Below are 23851 nucleotides of genomic sequence, written 5' to 3' on the forward strand. Positions count from 1 at the left end.
GTTAGTCCAAAGTTATTAACCTTTGGACTAACCACAACTCTTCATACCCCGACCTTTTGACTAACCATAATTGTTCATATCCTAACCTTTGGACTAACCACCCTTTAGATTAACCACAATTGTTCATATCCTTTATCTATTAACATATATGAGCCTTAGTCTCTATAACTATGCAACAAAGTAACATCTTGAAAATGAGTATGTATCATAGGTGCTAATAAATAAGTAAATATTATACACTAATCCCGAGTGTGCTAATGGATGCATCACGGCTGGTTGCTTGATCTGCTTGTGATGCAAATTGATTTCATCCCCACTCGCTTGTGTTTTTGCTTTGCTTTTTACTAAAGCTTGTGCCCTTCCTTTTATCCATGTACCAATGAACTTTGTAAACTTCTTAGGCTGTGTATGTGTGCAATGCAATCCAAGGGATTGTTGGTATAACACGGCAACATTATAACTCCTACTGTTCATGCTTAATCCACATGACAGTTCACCTTAATATGTATTTTCTATGCTTTATTCACATCATTCTAACACCTTACTATGTCCACAATTCACCAAAATCCTATGTTCATTTCTTATGTTGCTTAATCTACATCAGCATCACTATAATCACAGTTCAGTTTCAACTAAGCATTTAGCTTTCTCTCTCATCTAAGTCCAACATACAGTAAGCATAGGCCATGCATGATAAGATGGGGAAATCTTAGATCTAGTTCAGTGTTGAAACTACCTTGGGTTTGGCTTCACACCAGGCACGGCTCTCACACAACACTAAAATTTTACAATTTGCATAGTGATGTTGTTCTTTCTTGTATCAAAATGCAAGAACATGACTAGGGTAACAGTCTTAATAAAAAATGTTACTGCCTTGTGTCCACTGTTTACTACTTTGAATGCAGTAAGATTAGTTTCAATGCATGTGCAATTCCCTACTTATACACTTAACTTCTTGGTTGTGCAGTCCCTTCTTGATTTCTCTTGCACCAATCATACACATACATCTAGAAATCAATGAAAAGCATTCTACACACATGCTTGCACAAATTTGCAATGCATTCACATTGTCTAAACATAAACTGTTAAATTTGCATTCTTTTTGCACCAAGATATCACCTATGTGTTGTTTACAAATGCATAGATTTGTATAATAGACTATATTCCATATGTGTTCTTTACAAAGAACTAATTGCATAGATTTGTATAATAGACTATATTCCATATGTTCTCTTGATGAAAATGCATTAAACACTTTTGTCCCCATAATGTAGCTTGCAAAACTGTTCTTGTTGAGCGATGTGTTAAAGAACCCCTTCACCCCCTTCTTCCTCTCTTTGTCTCTCTCTCCCTCCCTCCTCCGTCCTTGTGTATGTGCCAGATTTTCCTTGGGGTCACCGTATCACTAAAAATAATGCTTGTCAAGCAATTTATGTGAAAGGTTTCCACAAGAATAGGTGTTCCTTTCATGGTATTGTTGCATGACAACCTAGTGCATAGGTCTTTTGAAGTTGTTTACATGTGCACTACAAAAAACCGTTGCTAATATTTATATACGTGTGTCAAGATTTTTCCAAAATAAATTATATTGGCACCAGGGTAGATTCGAACCCACAACTTCAAGTAGAACCTCGATCTAGACGTACATTCATCAGACTGCTCACAGCACTGAAACGCATCATGGAAGCTTACCCTTCTCCGAGCTCGTCTGAGGATGCGCAGCAGCCACCACCGGCAGACAGCCTTGCCCCGCCCGGCACTCCAGACGAAGGTGGGCCCGTGGTCTGCCTAGTCACAGGCCTTCGCGATGGTTTCGCAGGAGGTGTCATGGGCTCCGTCTTCGGCTTTGGTAACCCCTTCCTTAGGTTCTTTCTATGCGACGTTTTTGCCTCTAGGGTTTACATCTATAACTGATCATTCCAAGCAATGGAAGCATCCCATTTGACTTCCAGCTAGCGGCACCTCCAAAGTTTTTATCTCATTCCGAACATGGATATCGCCTGCTACGGCTCCACTTTGCACTGTGATAGGGAGTCGTTAAGATCTTGGACATACCTATCAAAGGTTTTTTGCCTTCATGTCCAAGTCGTTTAGTTTGCGGTAGCCCGTTGACCAAATCAAAGTATTTGGTTCACTGGTTTAACTAGTTGTCCACAAATGTCTCCTTGCACTCGTTTTTCTCTTTGGAAAAAGGCATGCCTTGAAAGTGTAAGATAGCTGGAGCCACTATGTGCTGTTGCACTTGGGACAAGCTTGTCCACCCAAGGCCTGCTGAACCCATGTCTCAAGGTTCCCGAGACGAGTATTCAAAAGGTTCATACCTTCCGTGATCCACTGTTGCATGGCGTATGTGAAGACCAATGCCTGATTCAGATCAATTATGCAGAAGCTCGATTTTGAGGTTGAGGGTTGGTAGGATTCGTAGTTGGAAAAGGGTTGTTTTATGGTAAAAAAAGTGAAAGGTTGAGAGAAAAAGCTTATAGGGTAGATGATAAGTCTATGGCCAGGCAAATTTTGTGCGTTGAAATCACCCGTGGAGGAGGAATCGCTAACCAGCCCTGAGAACTATTAGAATATACACCAAAATATCATGTAAAGTGCCATTGGGGCTAAGGGCACATGGCTCAATGGTCAAAAGCCATCCTCACCAGCTAGTAATATGGCAAATACATTCACCTATGTCAGTAAGAAGAACTCGTGGAGAATCTAGGTAGGTAGAGACATTTAGGGGCATGATTCTAAGAGATGGTAGCCACTTTATGGTGCTACAATCAGAGGAGATAATGTAGGAGGCCTTAACACTCAACTAATCACAGATTTGTGTGAGATAATCATTTGTACTCTTGCCTATATAAGAGGCTCACATCTAATTCAAAGTACAATGCTTATTTTATCATCATTATGTTGTCATTATGCTAATCTTCATGTGATTAGTCTTAATCTCTCTCTAGTATGTTCATTATGCTTAAACCACGCCTCGTCTATGATCCTCCATAAACACTATTATGGTATCAGAGCCAAGTTATTTAACCCATAAATCTTTGCTTAATCATTATTATTAAGCCCTAATCTGAAACCGGCCTTTAGAAATCTGACGGGTGGCGGAAAAACACTCGCACACAAAACACTTCATCACCCATGGAAACTTGGAAAAGTAAAACAAACAGGGAAGCTAGAGTGCTCCTGCAAATAGTATAAGGACACCGATTGGCCCCAAAACGCAGTGGCGCCCCTTGCGGTATTTCTTTATTTGAACAAAAATGAGTACAAAGTACAGTTTGTCGAATCCTTTACCAATAGGATTCCTTTTAGCTTTTCACCCAGGACTTTCCCAATAAAAACTCTCGCGTAGTACAGCAAAGCATTCTATAGAGAAGGCACACCTGCACGACACCTCCCTGCTTGAAAAGGTCTTCTCCATCTCAACCATGGATCCCACGAACCCTTTCCCAAACAACAGTAGGACTGTACCAAACCATATGTCCTTCTTATAGTCACAGCCTGTATGTAACCTCGAGAAAACTAGAAACTGTTCACTTGAATCCAAAGACATGCTTTCCATACGAAACCAAATACCTGTATCTGATAAACCATAGACCTGTATCCCATAACCATAGGCCTGTTTCCTCGATACCAAAGTCTTGCTTCTTCTTGAAAGACCAATGTCCTGTTTCCATGACAGATAAACCCACATATGCACCATCCAATCACGGTGCCAAAAACCTAGAGAGAGAAAGATAGAGGATGTGTCAAGCCGTCCCTGAATACACATAAGTCCAAGACGAAGAGCAACACACATCTCTTCCAAGAACATCATCCTGTGCTTCTTAACTTGATCCTTTGCATCCCAATCTCGTAAAATAAAACCTACTTGCGAAGTGAGAGAGAGAGAGAGAGAGAGAGAGAGAGAGAGAGAGAGAGAGAGAGAGAGAGAGAGCCCTTGGCTGTTAGCCCCTCGGTGCCTCCTTTAGCTCACCTTCTTCAAGAGAGATAGAGAGAGACTCGCGTTGACTGCTTCCTCACATGCAGCCACTTGGCGTAGAGGGCCTCCCATCTGACACCCGTCTGGCTGTAGAGAAACTCCTTCCTGACGCCTGCCTGGCTGCCCATTGTTGGTTACCCGTCTGGTTGCTTGCTTGGCTGCCCTATACTGCCCATTGCTGCCCGGCTGTAGTCCATACGTAGCAGCAGTAACACTTGGCGGCGGCAGCGCGCCCAGCAGCACCTGGTATAAACCATCCGGCCACCCCCACACGGCAACCTTCCTCTTCAGCTCGCCACTCTTCTCCTTTTAAAGAGGTGATGCGTTTTTTTAAATCAAAAACGCCAAAAGCAAAGGTTTAAAAAAACGCATGCTTTTCAAAAATATAATAGTAATATTTTAAGCATCAAAGGTTATTAAACCTTATAAACTTAAAAATCTCTTTTGTCCCCTTTCACACTTGGGCTGGCACACTTATGAGTTTTCCTTTTTATATTAACTGATGCCTGACCACACTGTCCATCTCATGTCCATGCCCGTGCCCACCTGCTTGTTGTCTCGAGGGAAAAACACAGTGTCGTAACATAATCTCCTTAGCATAAAACTATGTTTTTCACACTTTACAATAACCCTTTGTCAATGGAGCAAGCTAATCTCCCTTCACAAGGTATCATTGCTTGAACCATCACTTGGAGATGCTAAAGGAGTCCTAGGTGCTGCTCCTAGTCACATCAATTGGGCGGAAAGGCGGTGGAGCGGGTGGAATCACGCTGGTTTGAGATGCTTTTTTTTTGGGCGGAAATTGTTGGGTTTTATGCTGTGTATGCACCCAGAGGAGTGCTAGTGATCATCAGTAGATTACTGGGGCACTTTTTACTTCAGTTAGTGGAGGTTTTTTCCCCCAGTTTAGCTTAGTTTCACTTATATTCAGTTTATAGGTGTTTTGGTCCACCCGGCACATTTTAGGGCCGGACATGTGAACACATCTCTTTAGGTCACTATTATGTGGCTATTGTACTACACATTTTTTATCAAGCTGAATACACTGAAGTCGTGTTCTCTCTCTGTTGCTCTCCACGCCTGTTTGCAGCATCTCCAAACCCTAACCCTAACACCCCTTTTGCCTTCATTTGGTATCAGAGCTTTGAAGGCTTGCCCTTGCCCTGCCCGTACACTGCCACATTCTGTCTCCGTACAACCCGTACATTATTGCTCTGCCTGTACACTGTGCGCCGTCTGCAAACCGTACAGCTGCCGACTGTACTTGTTCGCCTGCAGCTGCTGTACCTGCTCGCTGCCGTCAGTAGGAGTACTGAAGCCATCCGTACAGCCCGTACAGTCAGCGTCGACTGCATCTTGTCAACGCCGACTGCACCTGTCAGCGTCCGTACTTGCTCCGTACAGTCAGCGCCGATTGTATCTGTCAGCGCACGTCAACCGGCCTCGAACTGTACTAGTCGACTGCATTAAATCGACTGCTTTTGTACTCGTGGTACCTGCCTGCAGTGTACCTGCAGTGAACCCGTACTGTACCTGCCTGCAGTGTACCTTCACAGTACTTGCAAAGTATCTGCTACAGTACAAGTCGACTGTACCTGCACAGTACAGTCAACTGTACTTGCTCTTTTGGTGGAATGTACCTGCATAAGTACCACAATCTACTCAGTCAATCTGTGGTAAGCATTAAAAATTCTGTTTTTGGGCAATACTATTTTCTCTGTGAAAAAATACAGGCACTACAGGAGGCAGACTTTCTAGCAAAGAAGTCTACAGGTTTTTTGCACAGTTTTGCGTGCAGTAAATTTGGGCATTTTTGGGGCATTTTGGCATTGTGTACGCCATTTGCTGCTCTACTCAGTCATTGGTGCGTTGAGCTGCACATTCAGAGGATTGAGAGTGCAGGCATATTTGGGTGAACTGTATTCAGTGGAGTACAGTTGTTTTCAGGGTTCTTGCTATTGGGTTTTTTGATACACAGGTACAACATTGTGCGTAGGCATAATGGCAAATCAACAGCAGAGTGATGTATTCACGTATTTGTCTAAGGAAGACAAATTGGACGGCACGAACTACTCCTTGTGGAGTTTTATGCTGAAAAATGTGCTTGTGGCAAAAGGTCTTTGGGATTTTGTTAGTGGTGATGAACCACGTCCAGGTCCATTGGCTCCAGAGACTCCTCCCCAAGGGGGTGCTCATGGACGAGGACAACAGGTACAGGCTCCAGGGCAGCCATTGCCTGTTCAAAGAACAAATGCTCAAAAGACATGGGATGCCAGGGATGCACAAGCTTTGTCACTCATTGCATTGTCAGTACAGAGGTCTATTATACCTCATATTCGTTCAGCTGGCTCTTCACAGAATGCATGGGTGACTTTGGAGCAGATGTATGCTGCTCGTAATGAGGCTAAGATCTCATTTTTGAAAAGAGAGCTGGAAAATCAGAAAATGAATGAAGGAGATGATATGTCTAGCCACTTAAACAAGCTGCAGGATTTGAGAGAGCAACTCATCAATGTGGATGAGATTATTCCTGAGACACAGCTTGTGTCCACCATCTTGCACTCTTTACCAAGATCTTACTTGGCTTTTCATACCTCTTTGAACCTCAGCATGAGGAATGCTGTTGAATCCCTCAAGTATCAGGAACTTGTTGCTCTCTTGCTACAAGAAGAGCAAATAAGGAAGAATATGAATATGAACACAAATGCTGAACAAGCATTTACTACAGGTCAAAAGGGGAAAGGAAAAATTCAGCCAAAGAGTTCAAATCAGAATTCAGGTGATGGTGGTTCTTCACAGGATACCAAGAAAGGTGATGGACAGCCCAAGAAGAAGGGCAAATGTCATTACTGTAAGAAGCCAGGTCACTACATCACTGAATGTAGGAAGAGGATTGCCAAAGAGAAGGCAAAGGAAGCTGGGATGTTTGTTAATGATGCTTCTAAAGCTCCTCCAGAGACTGCTTCTTTTGTTGAGGACAGGGATTACTGTTTTTATACATGCAGCTATGATGCCTCTTGGTCTTCACAGGCACTCAGTATGACAGAGCATGCATGTACTTGGTATTTTGATAGTGGTGCCTCAAAGCATATCACATCTCGCAGGGATTTGTTTAGTCATGTTGGCCCTGCCCCTGTTGGCAAAACTGTTCAGTGTGCCAACAATGCTTTTATATGTACTAGGGATAAAGAAGAATTTGTTGTCCATTTCTTCTTTAGCACATTGTGGTATGCAAGTCCACTTTGATGATGATAAATGCATGGTCAGAGACAAAGCTAATGCCTTGACCTTGACCTTGATGGTTACTGGTACATTATGTCATGGACTTTATCAGTTGGATGCATTTCAGCCAGTGGATCAGTCTGCTTATAATGCATTCACTCTTACTCCAGCTATGGTTGATGCGGAGTTATGGCATGCTCGCATGGGGCATGTAAATTTTGGTAGTCTTATGCTTATGCAGCGACATAACATGTTTACAGATCTACCTCTCATGGAGAAGCCTCCAGATCACATTTGTGAAGGATGTATTTTGGGAAAAATGCATAGGTTTTCCTTCCCACGTGATCAGGCTCTAAGAGCAACTGCAAAGTTGCAGCTTATACACAGTGATCTTTGTGGTCCCATGCAGACGAAGTCATTAGGTGGTTGCTTCTATTTTGTAACATTTATTGATGACTTCTCTCGTATATGCTGGGTCTATCCTTTGACACAGAAATCACAGGTATATGATGCATTTTTGGCCTTTGTAGCACTTGCTGAGACAGAGTCAGGATGCAAGGTCAAGACTCTCCGTTCTGAGCGAGGGGGGGAATATATGTCACATATGCTGAATTCCTTTCTTGGGAGTAGAGGTATAAAACATCAGTATACTACTCCTTACACTCCACAGCAGAATGGGGTTGCAGAAAGGAAGAATCGGTCACTTATGGAGATGGCCAGATGTATGCTAAAGGCAAAGAGGCTACCACATATCTTTTGGGTGGAAGCTGTCATGTGTGCTTGTCATATTTTGAATCGATGTTCCACAAAGGCATTGGTTTCCATTACTCCTTTTGAGGCTTGGCATGGCCGCAAGCCTTCTGTATCGCATTTTCGTATCTTTGGGTGTCTTGCATATGCACACATACCCAAAGAGTTGAGGAGGAAGCTGGATGATAAAGCCACAAAATGCATTTTTGTTGGGTATAGCCGTGAGAGCAAGGGCTACCGGTTATATGACCCACTATCCAGGAAGATATTCACTAGTCGGGATGTGATTTTTGATGAAAAATCAGAAATATCCATGGCTGGTTATGAGGCAAATCAGGCCGAAAATGATGTGGTTGAAGGTCTACTACCTATGGAGTTTCATTCCACAGTTGGTGATCCAACTCATGAGGGTACAGGACAGCCAGCAAATGATGAAGGTGGTGCAGAAATTCAGCAGCACATTGAGCCAGAAGCTGAACCAAATATGGGGCAGCAGGCACCACAGGTCAGACACATACCTAGATGGTATTTGAGGACATTACAGGACAGCCATTTAGAGGGTCCTCTTGCTGGTCGTACTCGTAGGGAGACACGGACCAATGAGCATGCACACATCATGGATTTGAATCTGGTTATGGCAGCCAGTTTACAGGATGATGATGAGCCTGATTCATTTGTGGATGCACGAGATAATGTGCATTGGAACAAAGCCATGCAGGATGAGCTTGATTCTATTAAAAGGAATCAAACATGGGATTTGGTTGATGTGCCCAAAGGCAAGAAAGCAATTGGTACTAAATGGGTCTATAAGTTGAAAAGACATGCAGATGGATCCATTGACAGGTACAAAGCCCGTCTAGTTGCAAAGGGCTATGCACAGAAGAAGGGCATTGATTATGAGGAGACATTTGCTCCTACATCCCGTATGTCGACACTTAGGTGTGTCATTGCATTGGCTGCACACCGTGGTTGGGGGGTTCATCGGTTGGACATAAAGACTGCATTCCTACATGGGGACCTTGAGGAGGAAGTTTATGTAGTTCAACCCATGGGTTTTGCAGAACATGGTCATGAGGGGAAAGTATGCAGGCTGAAAAAGGCCTTGTATGGGTTGAAACAAGCTCCACGAGCTTGGTATGCAAAAATAGATGCTTTCCTACTCACTCAGGGATTTGTGAACAGTCCATTAGAAGCCACTCTGTATGTAAAGAAAGAAGAGACAGATCTGCTGGTCATCAGTCTTTATGTGGATGATCTCTTGCTCATGGGATCAAATGATGACAAAATTGCAGCCTTTAAAGAGATACTGCAACAGACATTTGACATGTCTGACTTGGGGCTTGTACATTACTATTTGGGCATACAGTTTGTGCAGGATAACAGAGGCATTGGGTTGTTGTTTTGCAATCACAGTATGTTGCTAAACTTCTGGAGAAGTTTAAATTTTAGGATTGCAAGCCTATTAGTACTCCTATGGAGCCTGGGATGAAACTGTCACTACAAGATGACAGTATTTCCTTTGATGCCACTACATATGCTCAGGCTGTTGGGTGCCTTATTTACTTGTGTAATACAAGGCCAGATATTCAGTATGCAGTCTCTCAGTTGAGCAGATTCATGCACAGCTCGCGATTGTCACATTGGCAAGCTCTCAGTATGCAGTCTCTCAGTATGCAGTCTCTCAGTTGAGCAGATTCATGCACAGCCCGCGATTGTCACATTGGCAAGCTGTGAAGCGTGTATTCCGTTATTTGCAGGGTACCTTGTCTCTTGGATTGCTTTATCCTGAGGGGGGTGACATGCAGTTATACGCTTACAGTGATTCAGATTGGGCTGGTGATTTTGATACCAGACATTCCACTAGTGGAAATTGTTTCTTTCTTGGCTCTTCATGCATTTCTTGGCTAAGCAAGAAATAGACCACAGTGGCCACTTCGTCTTGTGAGGCAGAGTACAGAGCAGCCTACACTACTACTGTTGAGTGTGTTTGGCTGCGTCGTCTCATGACTGATATGGATATTTCAGTGGAGGAGCCTACACCTATCTATACTGATAGTCAGAGTGCCATTGCTGTGGCCAGGAATCCTGTGTTTCATGCTCGCACGAAACACATTGAGATTCACTATCATTTTGTTCGGGAGAGACTCCAGGCAGGAGATATCAGTCTGATCTACTGTCCTACAGATCAGAATGTGGCAGACATCTTCACCAAGGCATTACCACGTCCAAAATTTGAAGCATTCCGCAGTGCTTTGAATTTGTTTCCTTTTGGTGGATGATGTACAGTGATCACATATCACTCCAGGGGGGTTTGTTGGGTTTTATGCTGTGTATGCACCCAGAGGAGTGCTAGTGATCATCAGTAGATTACTGGGGCACTTTGTACTTCAGTTAGTGGAGGTTTTTTCCCCCAGTTTAGCTTAGTTTCACTTATATTTAGTTTATAGGTGTTTTGGTCCACCCGGCACATTTTAGGGCCGGACATGTGAACACATCTCTTTAGGTCACTATTATGTGGCTATTGTACTACACATTTTTTATCAAGCTGAATACACTGAAGTCGTGTTCTCTCTCTGTTGCTCTCCACGCTTGTTTGCAGCATCTCCAAACCCTAACCCTAACACCCCTTTTGCCTTCAGAAATCGTCAATGTGACCCCTGCTGCAAACGACTCTAATTCCTCAGAGGATTGGGGGTTTTGGCACTCGCTCAACACGCCTGTAACGTCAGAATCGGTAGAAAGCGACTCGAGCTACTGATTTTCACAATGTGCACAACCAAGGAGTGCTTCTAATTGTCTACTTTCAATCTTGGTTGAAGCTAACTCACTGCTATTTCAAGTGCCATAATCATTTGTAGGTAAAGCTTTCATCACTAGATTGAAGTGTTCCAAGTCAAATTGCATAAACTCACCAAAAGGGGGTTTTAATCATCATTGTTAATCTTGCATTAATCCTCTATTTTTGTGAAGAGTTTAGACACTGCCCTTTGTGTTAAGACCTGCTCTCAATATGCCAAGCTCATGTAAATCATCTAATAGGAGTCACATTAAAAAGAAGATTAAGATTAGGAAGAAACCACATTACTATGCTTATGCAAGGGCCATGGGTTTGTGTGATTTTTTGAGCACAAATATGCATTTGGATAGTGAATGGAACTTTGGAGCGGATGCATAATAAGTGCAACACTCTTGTAAGGGACTAGACATTGCCTTGAGAAACATCATCTCAAAGGTAAGACCTTCCCTCTCACTTTCACATGGCTATCACAATGAAACTAGAAAAATTTGAGAGACATATCTTCCACACTTAGCAAACCAAGGTCAAGTTTACTCTCATGAGAAAAGGCTTACGGAGAATAGCTTCTGGCAAGGAGAAAAAGCCTCATAGAAGGGATGCGGAGGCCATATGGGTGGGCAAAGATGAAAAGGGTCTTGCTATCATTGCCTTAGGACTCAATGACCATTTCATCCCTCATATTGATGGAAAAGGATCCTCTTTTGAGGCATGGGAAGAGTTGAAAAACTCTTTGGTTGTCACATGTGGAAGCTTTGGGAGTCTTCTTTCAGCCCTAAACACCATCTTGGAACAACTTGATGCAAAACGTGAGCAGAAGGAGGAGAGGAGAGAGAGAGATAGCTGAGTTTTAGTATATTTATATAGTACAAAAAGGTGTACAATCTGGCTATCCTTTGGCTGCCCTTAAAAAGGTGGAAAACACCTACCTAATCCTAGTCACCCAATCCCAAGGAGGGACTGAATGAATCAACAATGAACTTGGCACCGCCTTTTATAGGCTCATCTTATGCAAGGGAACTAGCTGGCCTGCTATCAGCCGGCAGATTTATCCTACCCGACTAGTCATCTGTGTTAGCCAGCAATAGCAGTTGCAGCCAACAGGCTTTTGTTCCATTTTTGGGTTCATACTTTTTCTTTTGAACATAGGAACACCCACGGCTGTCAAGGTTGGGTGGTGAGTCTCAGGCCTGCACCCCCTTCATGTTATTTTGCTTTGTTTTGCAGGTTTTGAATTATGTTTAGGATCGTTCTACGATGAGATCCGTGGGGATTTGACAGACGAGATCGCAACCTCTGACCTTGGATGATTGTCATCATCCCTTTGTCTCCTCAGGGACTCCCGAACTTGCCATTCTTCCCTTCTTGGCAACCTTTTAACTGAAAACCTTGCCCGGTCTCCAAATCCACTCCAAATCTGATGAAGATCTATGCATCTGTTCCATCTTGCTCCCTTTCCTTCTTGCCTTGTCCCTGAACACTTTCTTTGGTCTTCTTTTTCTGAGTATTGTGTTTGGTTCTCTCACTCCATCTCTTGCCTTCCTTGGAACCGTTGCGTGAAAGCCTTTCCTGGTATGCCCCAAGTGGCATCCGACTCATAGGATTGCCATTCCCCTTGGGTCTTGTGTGGAACACCATCAACCAACCTCTTGGGAACTTCTTTCATGTCTTGTGTTACTCTCCTTGGGTTGTGTACCTTCATTTGTGGCTCGGGGGTGGTTTGCGGACGCGAACCTATGGTTGGGTGGTGAGCTTGCTTGCATCCCTTTTATTTGGTTTCTTTGACCTTGTTTGTGCATGTCTATTAGGTTGAATCCTAGAGGGATCTCACACTCTTGGAGAGCAACAATAGTTCCTTGGATGCATTTCTTCCTTTTAGGACAAGTATCCTTCTTCACCGAAGGACGAGTGAAGGTGTGGCCTTGAGTCAAAGGCCTTGACGGGTGAGAAGGGTTGGTTGGGATGGTGGGCTCCATGTGGGCTTGCAATTGTGAGCGATTGGCTAGAAGAATCGATAGGGTGCTTAGAAGAGATATGTGGTGCTACATAGAAGTAACGATTGTGAGTGGGAACCCTTGCTTTGGGCCCTGCATATGGGGTGTGGCGCTTCTGCGTTGAGTGGTTTTGGCAACGTGGAGTATGTGCTTAAAAGGTTTTATCTTGAGGATTGTAAGCTTGTGTCTACATCAGTTGAGAGAGGTGCCATGCTTAGCATTCAAGATTTTGGAGAGCCTTTTGATTAGACACTATATTAGCATTGTAGCCATTTATATGATAGTGATGTGTGAACGTAGGCTAATAATGGACTGGGGCAAGTTTTGCCTCCTTAGGACCTTTTTCCCCCCGAGCGTGTGGACACTCTTATGTGTGTGTGCAAGTGACCTTATCATGTCACTTCACTTGTCCTTCACTCATTCTCATCAATCTACTTTGAGTGTTGTGCTTCTCTTTATCTTTGCTTGTTTGTTGTATTTGTGTGTGTGTTGCTACCTTTGTCTCCACTCCAACAATTGGTATTAGAGTAGGTTCTCTTGGTCCTAACCTCCTCATCACTTCCTCGAGCTGCTCTTCTAATTGTCTCAGATTGAGCTATTCTCTTAGGTAGAGAAGGTATACCCTATAGTGTGATGTTTTTTTTCCTCGACTGGGCTTAGGCCCAAGATCTTCACGTAGTTATCTTTTTTTTCCCAATCGGCCTTAGGCCCAAGATCTTCACGTAGTTCTTTTTTTTTCCCAACTAGCCTTAGGCCCAAGATCCTCATGTAGTTACCATTTTTTCACTGCTCGTAGGCGTCGACCTGAAGGCACTTTTTATCTACTTGTAGGCGATGCCGCCGAGGAAGCACCATGCGGGGTTGTGAACCTAGGATCTCCTGGTCCTAGACAAACATCTCTACCACCTGAGCTATCACCTCATTAGTCGTATAGTGTGACGGTAACTACTTCAACAAAATTTTGGTGTCTTTCAGGCCGTTTAGGGCTTATTCGCATGCTGTAATGTTTCTACAAACTTTTAGGAGGAGTGCTAGTTCGAATTGTCTTTGTTTGATTTTAGGTTTGTTGTATCGGAGCAGCATACATTTGGTGTGTGGACAAGGCCGCCATCGCTCCTTCTCCATGGTCATCGACATCATATTTTCGAGGTGAATTTCTCCTAGTTTGATTTGAGGGGAGGCCAAGAGCAGCAACATGGTCACTTGCACATTCTACCATGAATGACACGACTTCTGTATATGCATCCTTATCCATAGCTTTGTCAACATTGTCATCATTGTTATCGATTTTTCTCCCTAGTAGCAACATTTCTACACTTTGCAGTTTGCCATTTTTCATACACTTTGTAGGTTTCTTCGTCATCAATGATCTACTGTTGGCAACCATCTTGGTTGCATTCAGTGGGCATTGACAGGACCTACAAGTGGATATTTGCATTTTGTGTTAGAGATTTGTTATTTGCAGGTTGAAATGGTAGGTAGTGATGTATTTGGGATGCTTTTTGCTGAGGATAAGCTTGACTAGACCAACTATCCGTTGTGGTTCTAGATGAACGATGTGTCATGCAATTGTTGCCTAAGGGCTTTGGAATGTTGTTATCGGCATTGAGGCACGCTGTCATGCCAGTGCATGATAGTAGAGATACTTAGGATGGTCATAGTAGATCAGATGTAACTGTGGCATCCGCCTTCGCACCCCCCATAGCGGAACATGCCGCCAGGTGGGATGGAAGAGATGCAGAAGCACATGCATTGGTGGCACTTTCCGTAAAAAGGAGCATTATTCCTCATATTTGCTCATGTAAAGCTGCCAAGCAGGCTTGGGATGCGCTTGGCTGCCCATTACTAGGTGCGTAATGAGGCAAGAGTGGCCTACTTGCACAAGCAGCTAGAGTCTGAGCATGTGAATGAGGGAGACTTAACGAATGCATTTCTCACAAGGATCAAAGATCTCATAGAGCAGCTTCATTTCTCTTGGCTGGTTGCTCAACCTTAGATGTGGGCTTGAAAATGGGCTTTTTAGTCTTTCCCCCCTATCTACGAGGTGTTTCACTCACACTTTTGCCCTCCTCACTTGGTATCAAAGGATGGTTGTTTTGGGCACCCTGGGGCGTTTCCAGGATTGTTGTGAAACCTCCTCAAATTTGGATTCACTAATGTGTTGGGGTCTTCTTTCGCTGATTTCCATCACCTGACCTTTCGTATTGAGATATTTAATTTTATATTCAGATTCCAAGCTACATCCATGACTGCATAGTAGCTAAGAAGAGAGGTGTTCATGTGAGGTAACCCCTACTTGTTTGACATATTAATGGGTATTGTGTGGAATTATCAAATCCCAAACTGGCTATGTCAGCAGTGATTACAGTGATTGTTATTGTTTGAGAGTCCTCCCTTTGCAAGAGGACTTTGGTTTTGTTTTCATCGTCTATTCTAGACATGACCCTCTATCAATGTCTACGTCTATCCAGTGGAGGGGTGATACATGCGGTAAAATATGCTAGGCAGCCTGTGTTGCCCTGGTTTGTGTGACAGAGCTAGTGGAGTAGCTAGGTTGGTTGGAATAGTCATGAGCAGCAATACTATGGCGATTTGGGCAGCCAACTTTGGATGAGTTTGCTGGCCATCCAGTGGGCTGAGATGTCTATAAACCTGTTAGGGAGAGATGCCACCTTATATCCTGACGTGCATTTGGATCATTTAAGTATGCTTTTGTAATCATGTTGTAACACCATGCTTGAAAATTCTAGCATGCATTTCCACTCTCCCGATTTAAAAAAAAAAGGGAAAAAATATTTTTTAACATGTACCTTTCATTAATCAAATTTGAATTTTTTAAAATCCATTTATGTAGGCCAAGGATTATGGAAGAGGCAAGGTTTCAAAGGGTCCTTGAAGGAGGCTGGCTCTTCGGCAAAGGTTATTATCATGGTCATACATTTAAAGGAAAAAACAAACCTTGCCATGTGGTTATAGGGCTCCCTTGTTTTCCATGCTCTCTTGATCTAATGTTACATTCCTCAGATGTTTGCCTTACTTTCTGGCGTACACACGCTGGTTACATGTTGCTTAAGGAAGATTCGAGGGAAGCAAGATGGTAAGAATCACTACCTGTATGTGTGCTGTATATTTTTATCTGTTGAAATGTCTGATATTGAATCAGTATCTATCGTATGTGTTCTGTGCTGCTAATGCACAAGTTGTGCTATGACAGAAATGATAAATTGTTTTTTGGATCACATACTATATGCAGATTCAGCCCTTTGACAACTTTCTGCGGCACAAGGGTTTTTTTTGGGTTGGGGGGGGGGGGAGTTTGTAATAATATTGACCTATTCGAAGGAGGCTATTTGTGTGTGTGCATGCATGTGCATGTACGAGTTTAGTATGTGCTTGAGCATAGGTATGTGAGCATGCGTGCATGTATGCATGATAGTTATGCCAGGTGTGAAAATGAAAGAAAGAGGGCCTCTGTAACTCGCGGTGGGTGCCCGGGGGACTAGGGTCTTTGACACACTTGTTGATACCATCAATGCATATTAAAACACTTAAACATGGTCATAGCCTTAACACATCCATCATCACTTTGCATAAAACATAAAAGCAGGACAAAACATCCACAAATGCTGAAAATGGATCTTGCACATGTGACACCACATAGAGGCCGGAATGGGCCGACCCCCCCTCCGCCCCTCCCTTGGAGTATTTTATTACCCAAGGAGAATAATATCATGTACAAGCTTTGAGGGCCTTACTCTCCCCACGGGAGATGTCGGATTATCCATATACAAATGCCATAACATAGCCCAACACGAGGCAATCGAGCCGGAACACAAGCTGTAGAAACGCTGAACCAACAATATAATCCATATACCTCCGTGTGGGTACCGATTCTTCCCCAAAAACCACGGGTCTTCATGCAATAGAGTTGGTACAGCAAGTACAACTCTCCATTCAGCCAGTACAGCAGGTACAGTGGTTGGTACAACAGGTACAGTGGCTGGTACAGCCAGTACAATGGTTGATACAACAGGTGCAAATGCTGTTACAGTCGGTACAATGGCTGGTACAGCCGGTACAATGGTTGGTACAGTAGGTACAACAAGTACAAGGATTGATACAGCTAGTACAATGGCTGGTACAGCAGGTACAAGAGCTGGTACAACAAGTACAATGGCTGGAAATCATAATAAATGATTAAATACCCTTGCTTTCAGTATTTCTTCGCGATGGAAGTCTCCAAAACAGTCCCCAATAGCCGGTATTCTTCATGGGCAGCCTTCAAGAGAGAGAGAGAGAGTAGCCATCATTAGGGCAGCCTGTAACGGTGGTAGAGGCTAGTGTGCAGCAAGAGAGCCTCTATTAGTGAAGAGAGAGGGCTCCAATTTATAGATTTGGGCCTCCCATGAGCTAAAATGGCAAGAGAAGGCTACAATGACAAGGACGCAATAGCTGGAGTGACAAGTGTGAGGCCACTTGTCTCACTTTGATCCACTTTCTTGCCACACGTCCCAATCTAAGAGATGGGTTCTCCCATAATCTTTAGCTCTAAAAATATCCCAACTAGTAGACATTCTGTCATAGGCACTTTGCCAACTCTTGGTATCTGCTCAATTCCAGATGTAATGACGCGAGCAGAATTTCCATCGGAGTCGGCCAAAAATAGCAACTCTCCTAAATTTTAGGAGTGTGGTCCTTTGTATTCTAGGATAATCCCCCATTCCCAAAGCTTGTACTTTCCAAATATTTAGACATCCTGGAGTCCACCAGACCCCTTTCATATTGGGAAATGTCCAGGCTGGTGACAGTCTCCCTCAATCTTCTAAGGGGAGACATCCTGTAAGAATGATGTCACTAGTTGTGACTTCCACATTTTTTCCATGTGGCAAAATTGGTACAAAGCCTTTGGGAATTTTTATGACTAATGACTTTACGTGTTTTTGTCTTGTGCATGTGAATGTCCTCGGGTCTTGAAAAACGTTAGGCCGGGCATGTTTTTATGACTAATGACTTTACGTGTTTTTGTCTTGTGCATGTGAATGTCCTCGGGTCTTGAAAAACGTTAGGCCGGGCATGTTTTAACGAGTTTGGTTAAACCTGCAGGTGTAAAGGATCTGCAAGAGGTGGGCATGTGTTATGACCCTTGGAAATACATGCTGGAAAAGCATGGGACATGTTAGTAGTGCATGGGACCCAAAGGCGGCATATGATTGTGTTGGGTAGGAGGAAAGCTAGCTTGCACTACACACCAAGCACAGAGAAACGTGAGAGTGCTGGAAAAGATGTACTCAATAATGATATGAAATTAAAGTACAAGTGAGTACTAAAAGGCCTAGGGCCAAGTGCCCAACACACATAAGTGTGTTCACAAGGGGAAAAAACCTGTGTCCAATCACATGGAAAAAGTGTCCGTGAGTAAGTTGGGTTCACACCTGAACTAGCCGGGAGTGGACATGACCAACAAACCCCCCTCAAGTGAATGGTGTGAACCGGTAGCAGCAGGGTGATAAAGCTGTGAATGTTGCCCTGCACTATGCTCCATAGTAAGAGTGAACTGCAGTGCCAATGGAAAAAGCAAGCACTATATGACGGGGAAAAGGAGGATCCCTAATGTCATAGTGCTAATGCTAGAGCACAGTAGTACATAAATGCATCACCAGAAATGCATGGCAAAGATCATGTGAACATCAACTCCATCAAATCAAGAGGCATCGCATAATACCCCCCTGAAGGCAAGTACCGAATGCCAAGCTGAACTGCATGTAGTCCACATCAATGCTCTGTAACTGCACCAGTGATAAGCATAAGAAGAGGTAGCAGATATACGCATGTGTAAAGGCAACAGGATCCAGAAGTCATGCCTGTGAAACATGCAATGTAAGCTGCAAAAGTGAAACTCATCAATGGAGGATCCGATGAGGAAAAATCAGCAATGGAAAAAGCTGAAAATGGGGAGAAAAAGTGGGGGCTCGAGGCGGGCATCAGCCAATGCTATGAGAGGATAGGTAAACTCTCAGCATGTATGGCAAATGTAAAGATGCATAATCCCACAATGAATAATATACATGTGACATGTCAAAACCATGAGAGCAAGCTAACACTGGCCAAGTGAGTAGCAAACATCACATGTGAGAGAGTGACAATGTCAACACTGTAGAAACAATTCTGTTGCAAGGGAAAACAGCATAAAAGGCATCTCCAGTAGACATCACATAAGAGAAAGCGTCTAGCATAGACCAGCATGAGGGTCAACAAGCATAAGTGACCATGAGGCATCACCAACTGCATGTGGGCAAGTAGAATTCCCCCTTGAAATGCATCTGCCAGACAATGCATACCATGGAGTACAGACTATAAAGCATAGTCATCAAAAGCAATGGCATCAGAAGACATCTCTACAGGCAATGAAGATGTAAGTGTCAAGGTTGACACGTGTAGCCAAATTGGCCTGATCTGCACCTGTGGAAGAAGATGCCAGCTTCTTCTTTTTTTCACTCTCAATACGCTTCCTGCATTCCTCTATGGTGTGCCTTGTTTTCCTGCAATAGTTACAACGCTTTTTCTTTTCAGGCTTGTCCTCTGTCTTTGGAGGATTCAATGGGCTAGGTTTAGGCCCAAATCTATTCCCACAAAAAGGAGCAGCCATTGCTGACTCATTAGACATCATGTTGTTCCTGTTGGAACGAGATTGCTCTTCATTGAGCAAGAGAGTCACAAGGTTGTCAAAAGTGACCGCATTAGGTGCATTGCCAGCCAACAACCGCAAAGTGGTGCCAAATGTCTGATAAGAGTCAGGCAAGTTGCGCAAAACTGTCTGAACAAGATAGCTATCTGTCAAAACCTCATCAATGTTAATGAGCTGCTCTCGTAGGTTCTTCACATGCGTCAGGTATTGATCGATAGAGTCACCTTCAAGCATGCGGCCAGTCTCAAGCTTGCCCCAAAGGTAAGCTACACGAGCCTCATCACGACCTGAATACAATGCCGCCAAGGTATCCCAAGTACCCTTTGCAGTGGTGCAAGATCGAATGTGCGGAATGATATGCTTGCGGCACGAGAGAGCAATCAATGCATGGGCATGAGCATCCCTAGCATCCCAAGTACGCTGCTGCTGAGTAGGAGGAAGACGAGGAGGTGGACCTGTAGGAGGATGAGCGGGAATCACTTCACCTTCCGCTGGAGCAGGTGGACCTGTAGGAGGATGAGCGGGAATCACTTCACCTTCCGCTGGAGCAGGTGCAAGAGGGCGCTCCTCAGTGCCATCCACATACAACCATACATTTTTGGCAACCAAAACATGACGCATCATATAAGCCCACATAGGGTAGTTGTCCCCATTGAGCTTGTCCTCTTGATATAACATTCCAAAGAGGTCATTATTACTGTTGGCCATGATAGGACAACAAATCTGTCACAAGTAACCACGAGTATGCAATGTCGAGCAAAACCGTAAGAATGCGGGAGATAAATAGCAGGATAATCAATGGACTGAAAGGGATTTCCTTCACTAGGAGAAATACATATGCATGTCCCAAAATTGCAAGTGTACTGCATGATGATGCAAATCTGTCAAAGTGTCCACAATGGCATACATATACTGCAGCAAACCACAAATGTATACATGTGCCGTGAAAAACACAATCAGCTGACACCGGTAAGAGCTGCAAGTGCTCAAATCCTGGCAGATCAAATGTAAATTGGTCGAATGCTCCAAAAATGGGCTCAATGTAGAAAAACCTTAATTTTTAGGCAACCAATTAGACCACATCTGAACCAGATGTGCACCTGTAAATCTGCTAATGCGATTGTCACCTGTACCAAGTGCTGCAATGCCCAAAAATTGGAGGAAATGCCCCAATGCCAACCAAACGTGCCTGTAAAACCCAAAAAATTGGGGGAAATGCTCCAATGCCAACCAAATGTGCCTGTAATACCCAAAAATTTGGGGGAAATACTCCAATGCCAACCAAATGTGCCTGTAATACCCAAAAATTTGGGGGAAATGCTCCAATGCCAACCAAATGTGCCTGCAATACCCAAAATTGCCTGCAAATAGTGCCAATGTTTGCAAAATAGTGCCAATTTCTGCAAAATCCCCAAATTTCTAGTGCAATTATGCACCAAATCTGCTGAAATCAATGCCAATGTGTGCCAATGTTGCAATTGCAGGCTCAATGGTGAAAAGCCCCAAATTTCAACAGGCAATTTGTGCAATTTCAGGTCAAAAATTTGCAATTTTGAGCTCAATGTTGAAAAGCCCCAAAAATAATGCTGTGTATTTAGCAATTTCTAAGTATTTTATAAAATTGCAAAAATACCCCAAATTGTGAGCAGCTTCAATCGTGCAGGTACAGAAGCACAATCGGCGGGTACAGTAGTACGGGCAAGTACAGGGGCGGAGCAAGTCGGTGGCGCAGTACGGGTAGCACAGGGACGGAGCAAGTCGGCGGAGTACGGGCAGTACAAGGGACGACGGCCAGGCGTTGTACGGTGGTGCAGGCGACGGCAGAGGCGGCAGCGCATGGATCTGCGAGGCGACAAAGGCAGATCTGAAGGCGGCGACCCCAGATCTGGCAGGTGTTGGAGGCAGCGGCGCACGGGCGATAGATCTGACAGGCGGATCTGAAGGTCGACGATGCACAACGGCGGTGGCGGCGGCGCAGATCTGAGCGGCGGCGGCAACGCACACAGAGGGCGTACGGTCGTGGGCACACATGTACGGAGCAGAGAGTACACGCAGATCTAGAGAGAGAGTGTGGTGTGTCTAAAGTGTGCAATAGGCTGCAGCAAGGGGAAAACCCTAACCCTAATGTTTGGGAGCAACAGGGTGTAACCCTAACCCTAACCAGGCTCTGATACCAATGTTGGGTAGGAGGGAAGCTAGCCTATACACACACACACACACAACCTCAAGCACAGAGAAACGTGAGAGTGCTGGAAAAGATGTACTCAATAATAATATGAAATTAAAGTACAAGTGAGTATTAAAAGGCCTAGGGCAAAGTGCCCAACCCACATAAGTGTGTTCACACGGGGAAAAAACTTGTGTCTCGTCACAGGGAAAAAGTGCCCGTGAGTAAGCTGGGTTCACACCTGAACTAGCCGAGAGTGGACATGACCAACAGATTGCACATCATGGCTTGTGAGATTAAGTGTGAACGGGTAATGTTCATGGGTGATGGTTGTAGGCGAAACACCCAATGATGTGTAACTCGGGGGCTACCAAGTAGACACAGGGGGCCCATGAGTATGGTGTGTGACTGGTAAGGTACACACTGCAGTCACTGGTATATATATGGTTGGTGGTAAAACAAAGTATGCCATGCTAGAGTTTCATGGGAAAGCTCTTCATCTTCTTCACATTTGCATGGAGGTGGTTTTGCCTAGGGTTAGGGTCCCGCATGCATGGGACCTTACATTTGCTATCAACCAGTTGGGTGATGTGGTCTGTTCGGTCCATATGGACCAGTTGTAGGGTGGTTGACATAGGCTGACCTACAATACGACTAACGTTGGATACTACGTATAGACTAGTTTGGCAGTCTTCATGTCATATGAGATCCTCTATCTAGAGTCTATCTAGATCACCATCAAAGCTCCCTGCTAGATTGCTGGAGCGCACATGCAAGAAGATACCATTGTAACTTTGGTTTGCAACAATAATCCATTATTATTCTTCATCTATCTTGCATCAAGTTTGTCAAATCCCCACAGATCTCCTCGTGATCGTTCCTGGTACGAGACTCGAATCTTGCAAACAAACGAATAAACAACAAGGGGGTGCAAGCCTGACTCACCTCCCAACCATGACAGCCGTGGGCGAGCCCACAGTCTTGGCTGTCCCCACCAAGCCACGAGCTGAGCTAACTAGGATGACGTATCGACCAATCTCCTCCTCGCGACATCCCATACCGCCACGAAGCTGCCCTCGCGGGCCTCGAGATTGCTACCGGCCTCGGCTGCATAAAGCAGACTAGATCCAGGCTCCAAGACCATAGAGCTATCACAAACTCGCGAGACTCTATATATCTCAATAACTAACCTTGGCCACCCTTTTATAGGCTCTTGGCCGGTCATCGGGCGTCCACACTTGGGCGCCCGCCCGTCCATACTTGGGTGCCCGCCCGTTAGTATATCCCTAACTCAGCTCGTCAATCAGCCTGCCTAGCTCCAAGCTTCCCCAAGCCTCGAAACTAGTCTTGCGTGTGTGTAGCACACGGTAGATACACACTGTGCACATGACATACTCCCCTTCCTCTAAGAGCTCACTCCTGAGCTCACTAAAAAGCCAGGATAATCTCTCTGAAGAGTAGTCAATGTCTCCCATGTAGCGTCCTCCTCAACACGATCCTTCCACTTGATCTTGTATTCCGTGATAAGCGTATTACGCAATCTTCGTTCACGAAATCCAAGAATCTTTTCAGGTTTGTGCGGAACAAATGTCATGTCCTCAATAAAGCTGAACGCTTTAGGGAAAGTATTTCCATGGATTTTATTACCGGATTGCCAAGAACACATCAAGGCCACGATTCTATTTGGGTTGTGGTAGACCGCTTGACAAAAATGGCTAGATTTTTACCGACCCGGAAGACTATTACAGCTACGCAATTAGCACGGCAGTTTATCGAGCAATTGTTTAGACTGTACGGATTACCGCAGGACATAGTCAGTGATAGGGACTCTAAGTTTACGAGTGATTTTTGGAAACTTGTTTTTGAGAAGTTGGAAACAACTTTGAATTTGAGTTCCTCTCATCATCCTCAATCTGATGGCCAGATTGAAAGAGTGAATCAGATTTTGGAGGATATACTTCGAGCATATGTATCTAAAAGACAGAGTTCATGGGAGGATTATCTTCCTATGTTAGAATTTTTATATAATAGTACTAAGCATACGAGTACACATGCTTATGTATGGTTTTCAACCTAGATCACCTGTTACAGTAAGATTCTCAGGACTTCAGCATGATGCAGCACGTAATTTTTTGCAAGATATGCAGGAAATGTTACAAGTTACGAAGGAATCTATTAGAAGTGCTCAAGACCGAGACAGGTTTTATTCTAATAGACATCGTTCACCCAGAGAGTTCTCTGAAGGAACGATGGTGTA

General features: G+C 44.1%; 1 protein-coding gene across 2 annotated transcripts in view; it reads left to right on the forward strand.

The window, feature by feature from the left end:
- Window positions 1-1605: 1605 nt before the first annotated feature.
- Window positions 1606-23851, forward strand: part of LOC147634564 (mitochondrial import inner membrane translocase subunit TIM22-3-like) — a 38262-nt gene continuing 16016 nt past the window's right edge. For both annotated transcript variants that reach the window (XM_086803677.1, XM_086803678.1), the window contains exons 1-3: window positions 1606-1849; window positions 15597-15661; window positions 15767-15839. In XM_086803677.1, coding sequence (XP_086659803.1) covers window positions 1681-1849; window positions 15597-15661; window positions 15767-15839 — 307 coding nt within the window. In that variant the 5' untranslated portion in view covers window positions 1606-1680. The remainder of the gene's footprint in view (window positions 1850-15596; window positions 15662-15766; window positions 15840-23851) is intronic.

The sequence above is a fragment of the Cibotium barometz genome, chromosome 10 (genome assembly GCF_041138505.1).
Source record: "Cibotium barometz isolate CiBa-2024 chromosome 10, ASM4113850v1, whole genome shotgun sequence".
Lineage (NCBI taxonomy): Eukaryota > Viridiplantae > Streptophyta > Polypodiopsida > Cyatheales > Cibotiaceae > Cibotium > Cibotium barometz.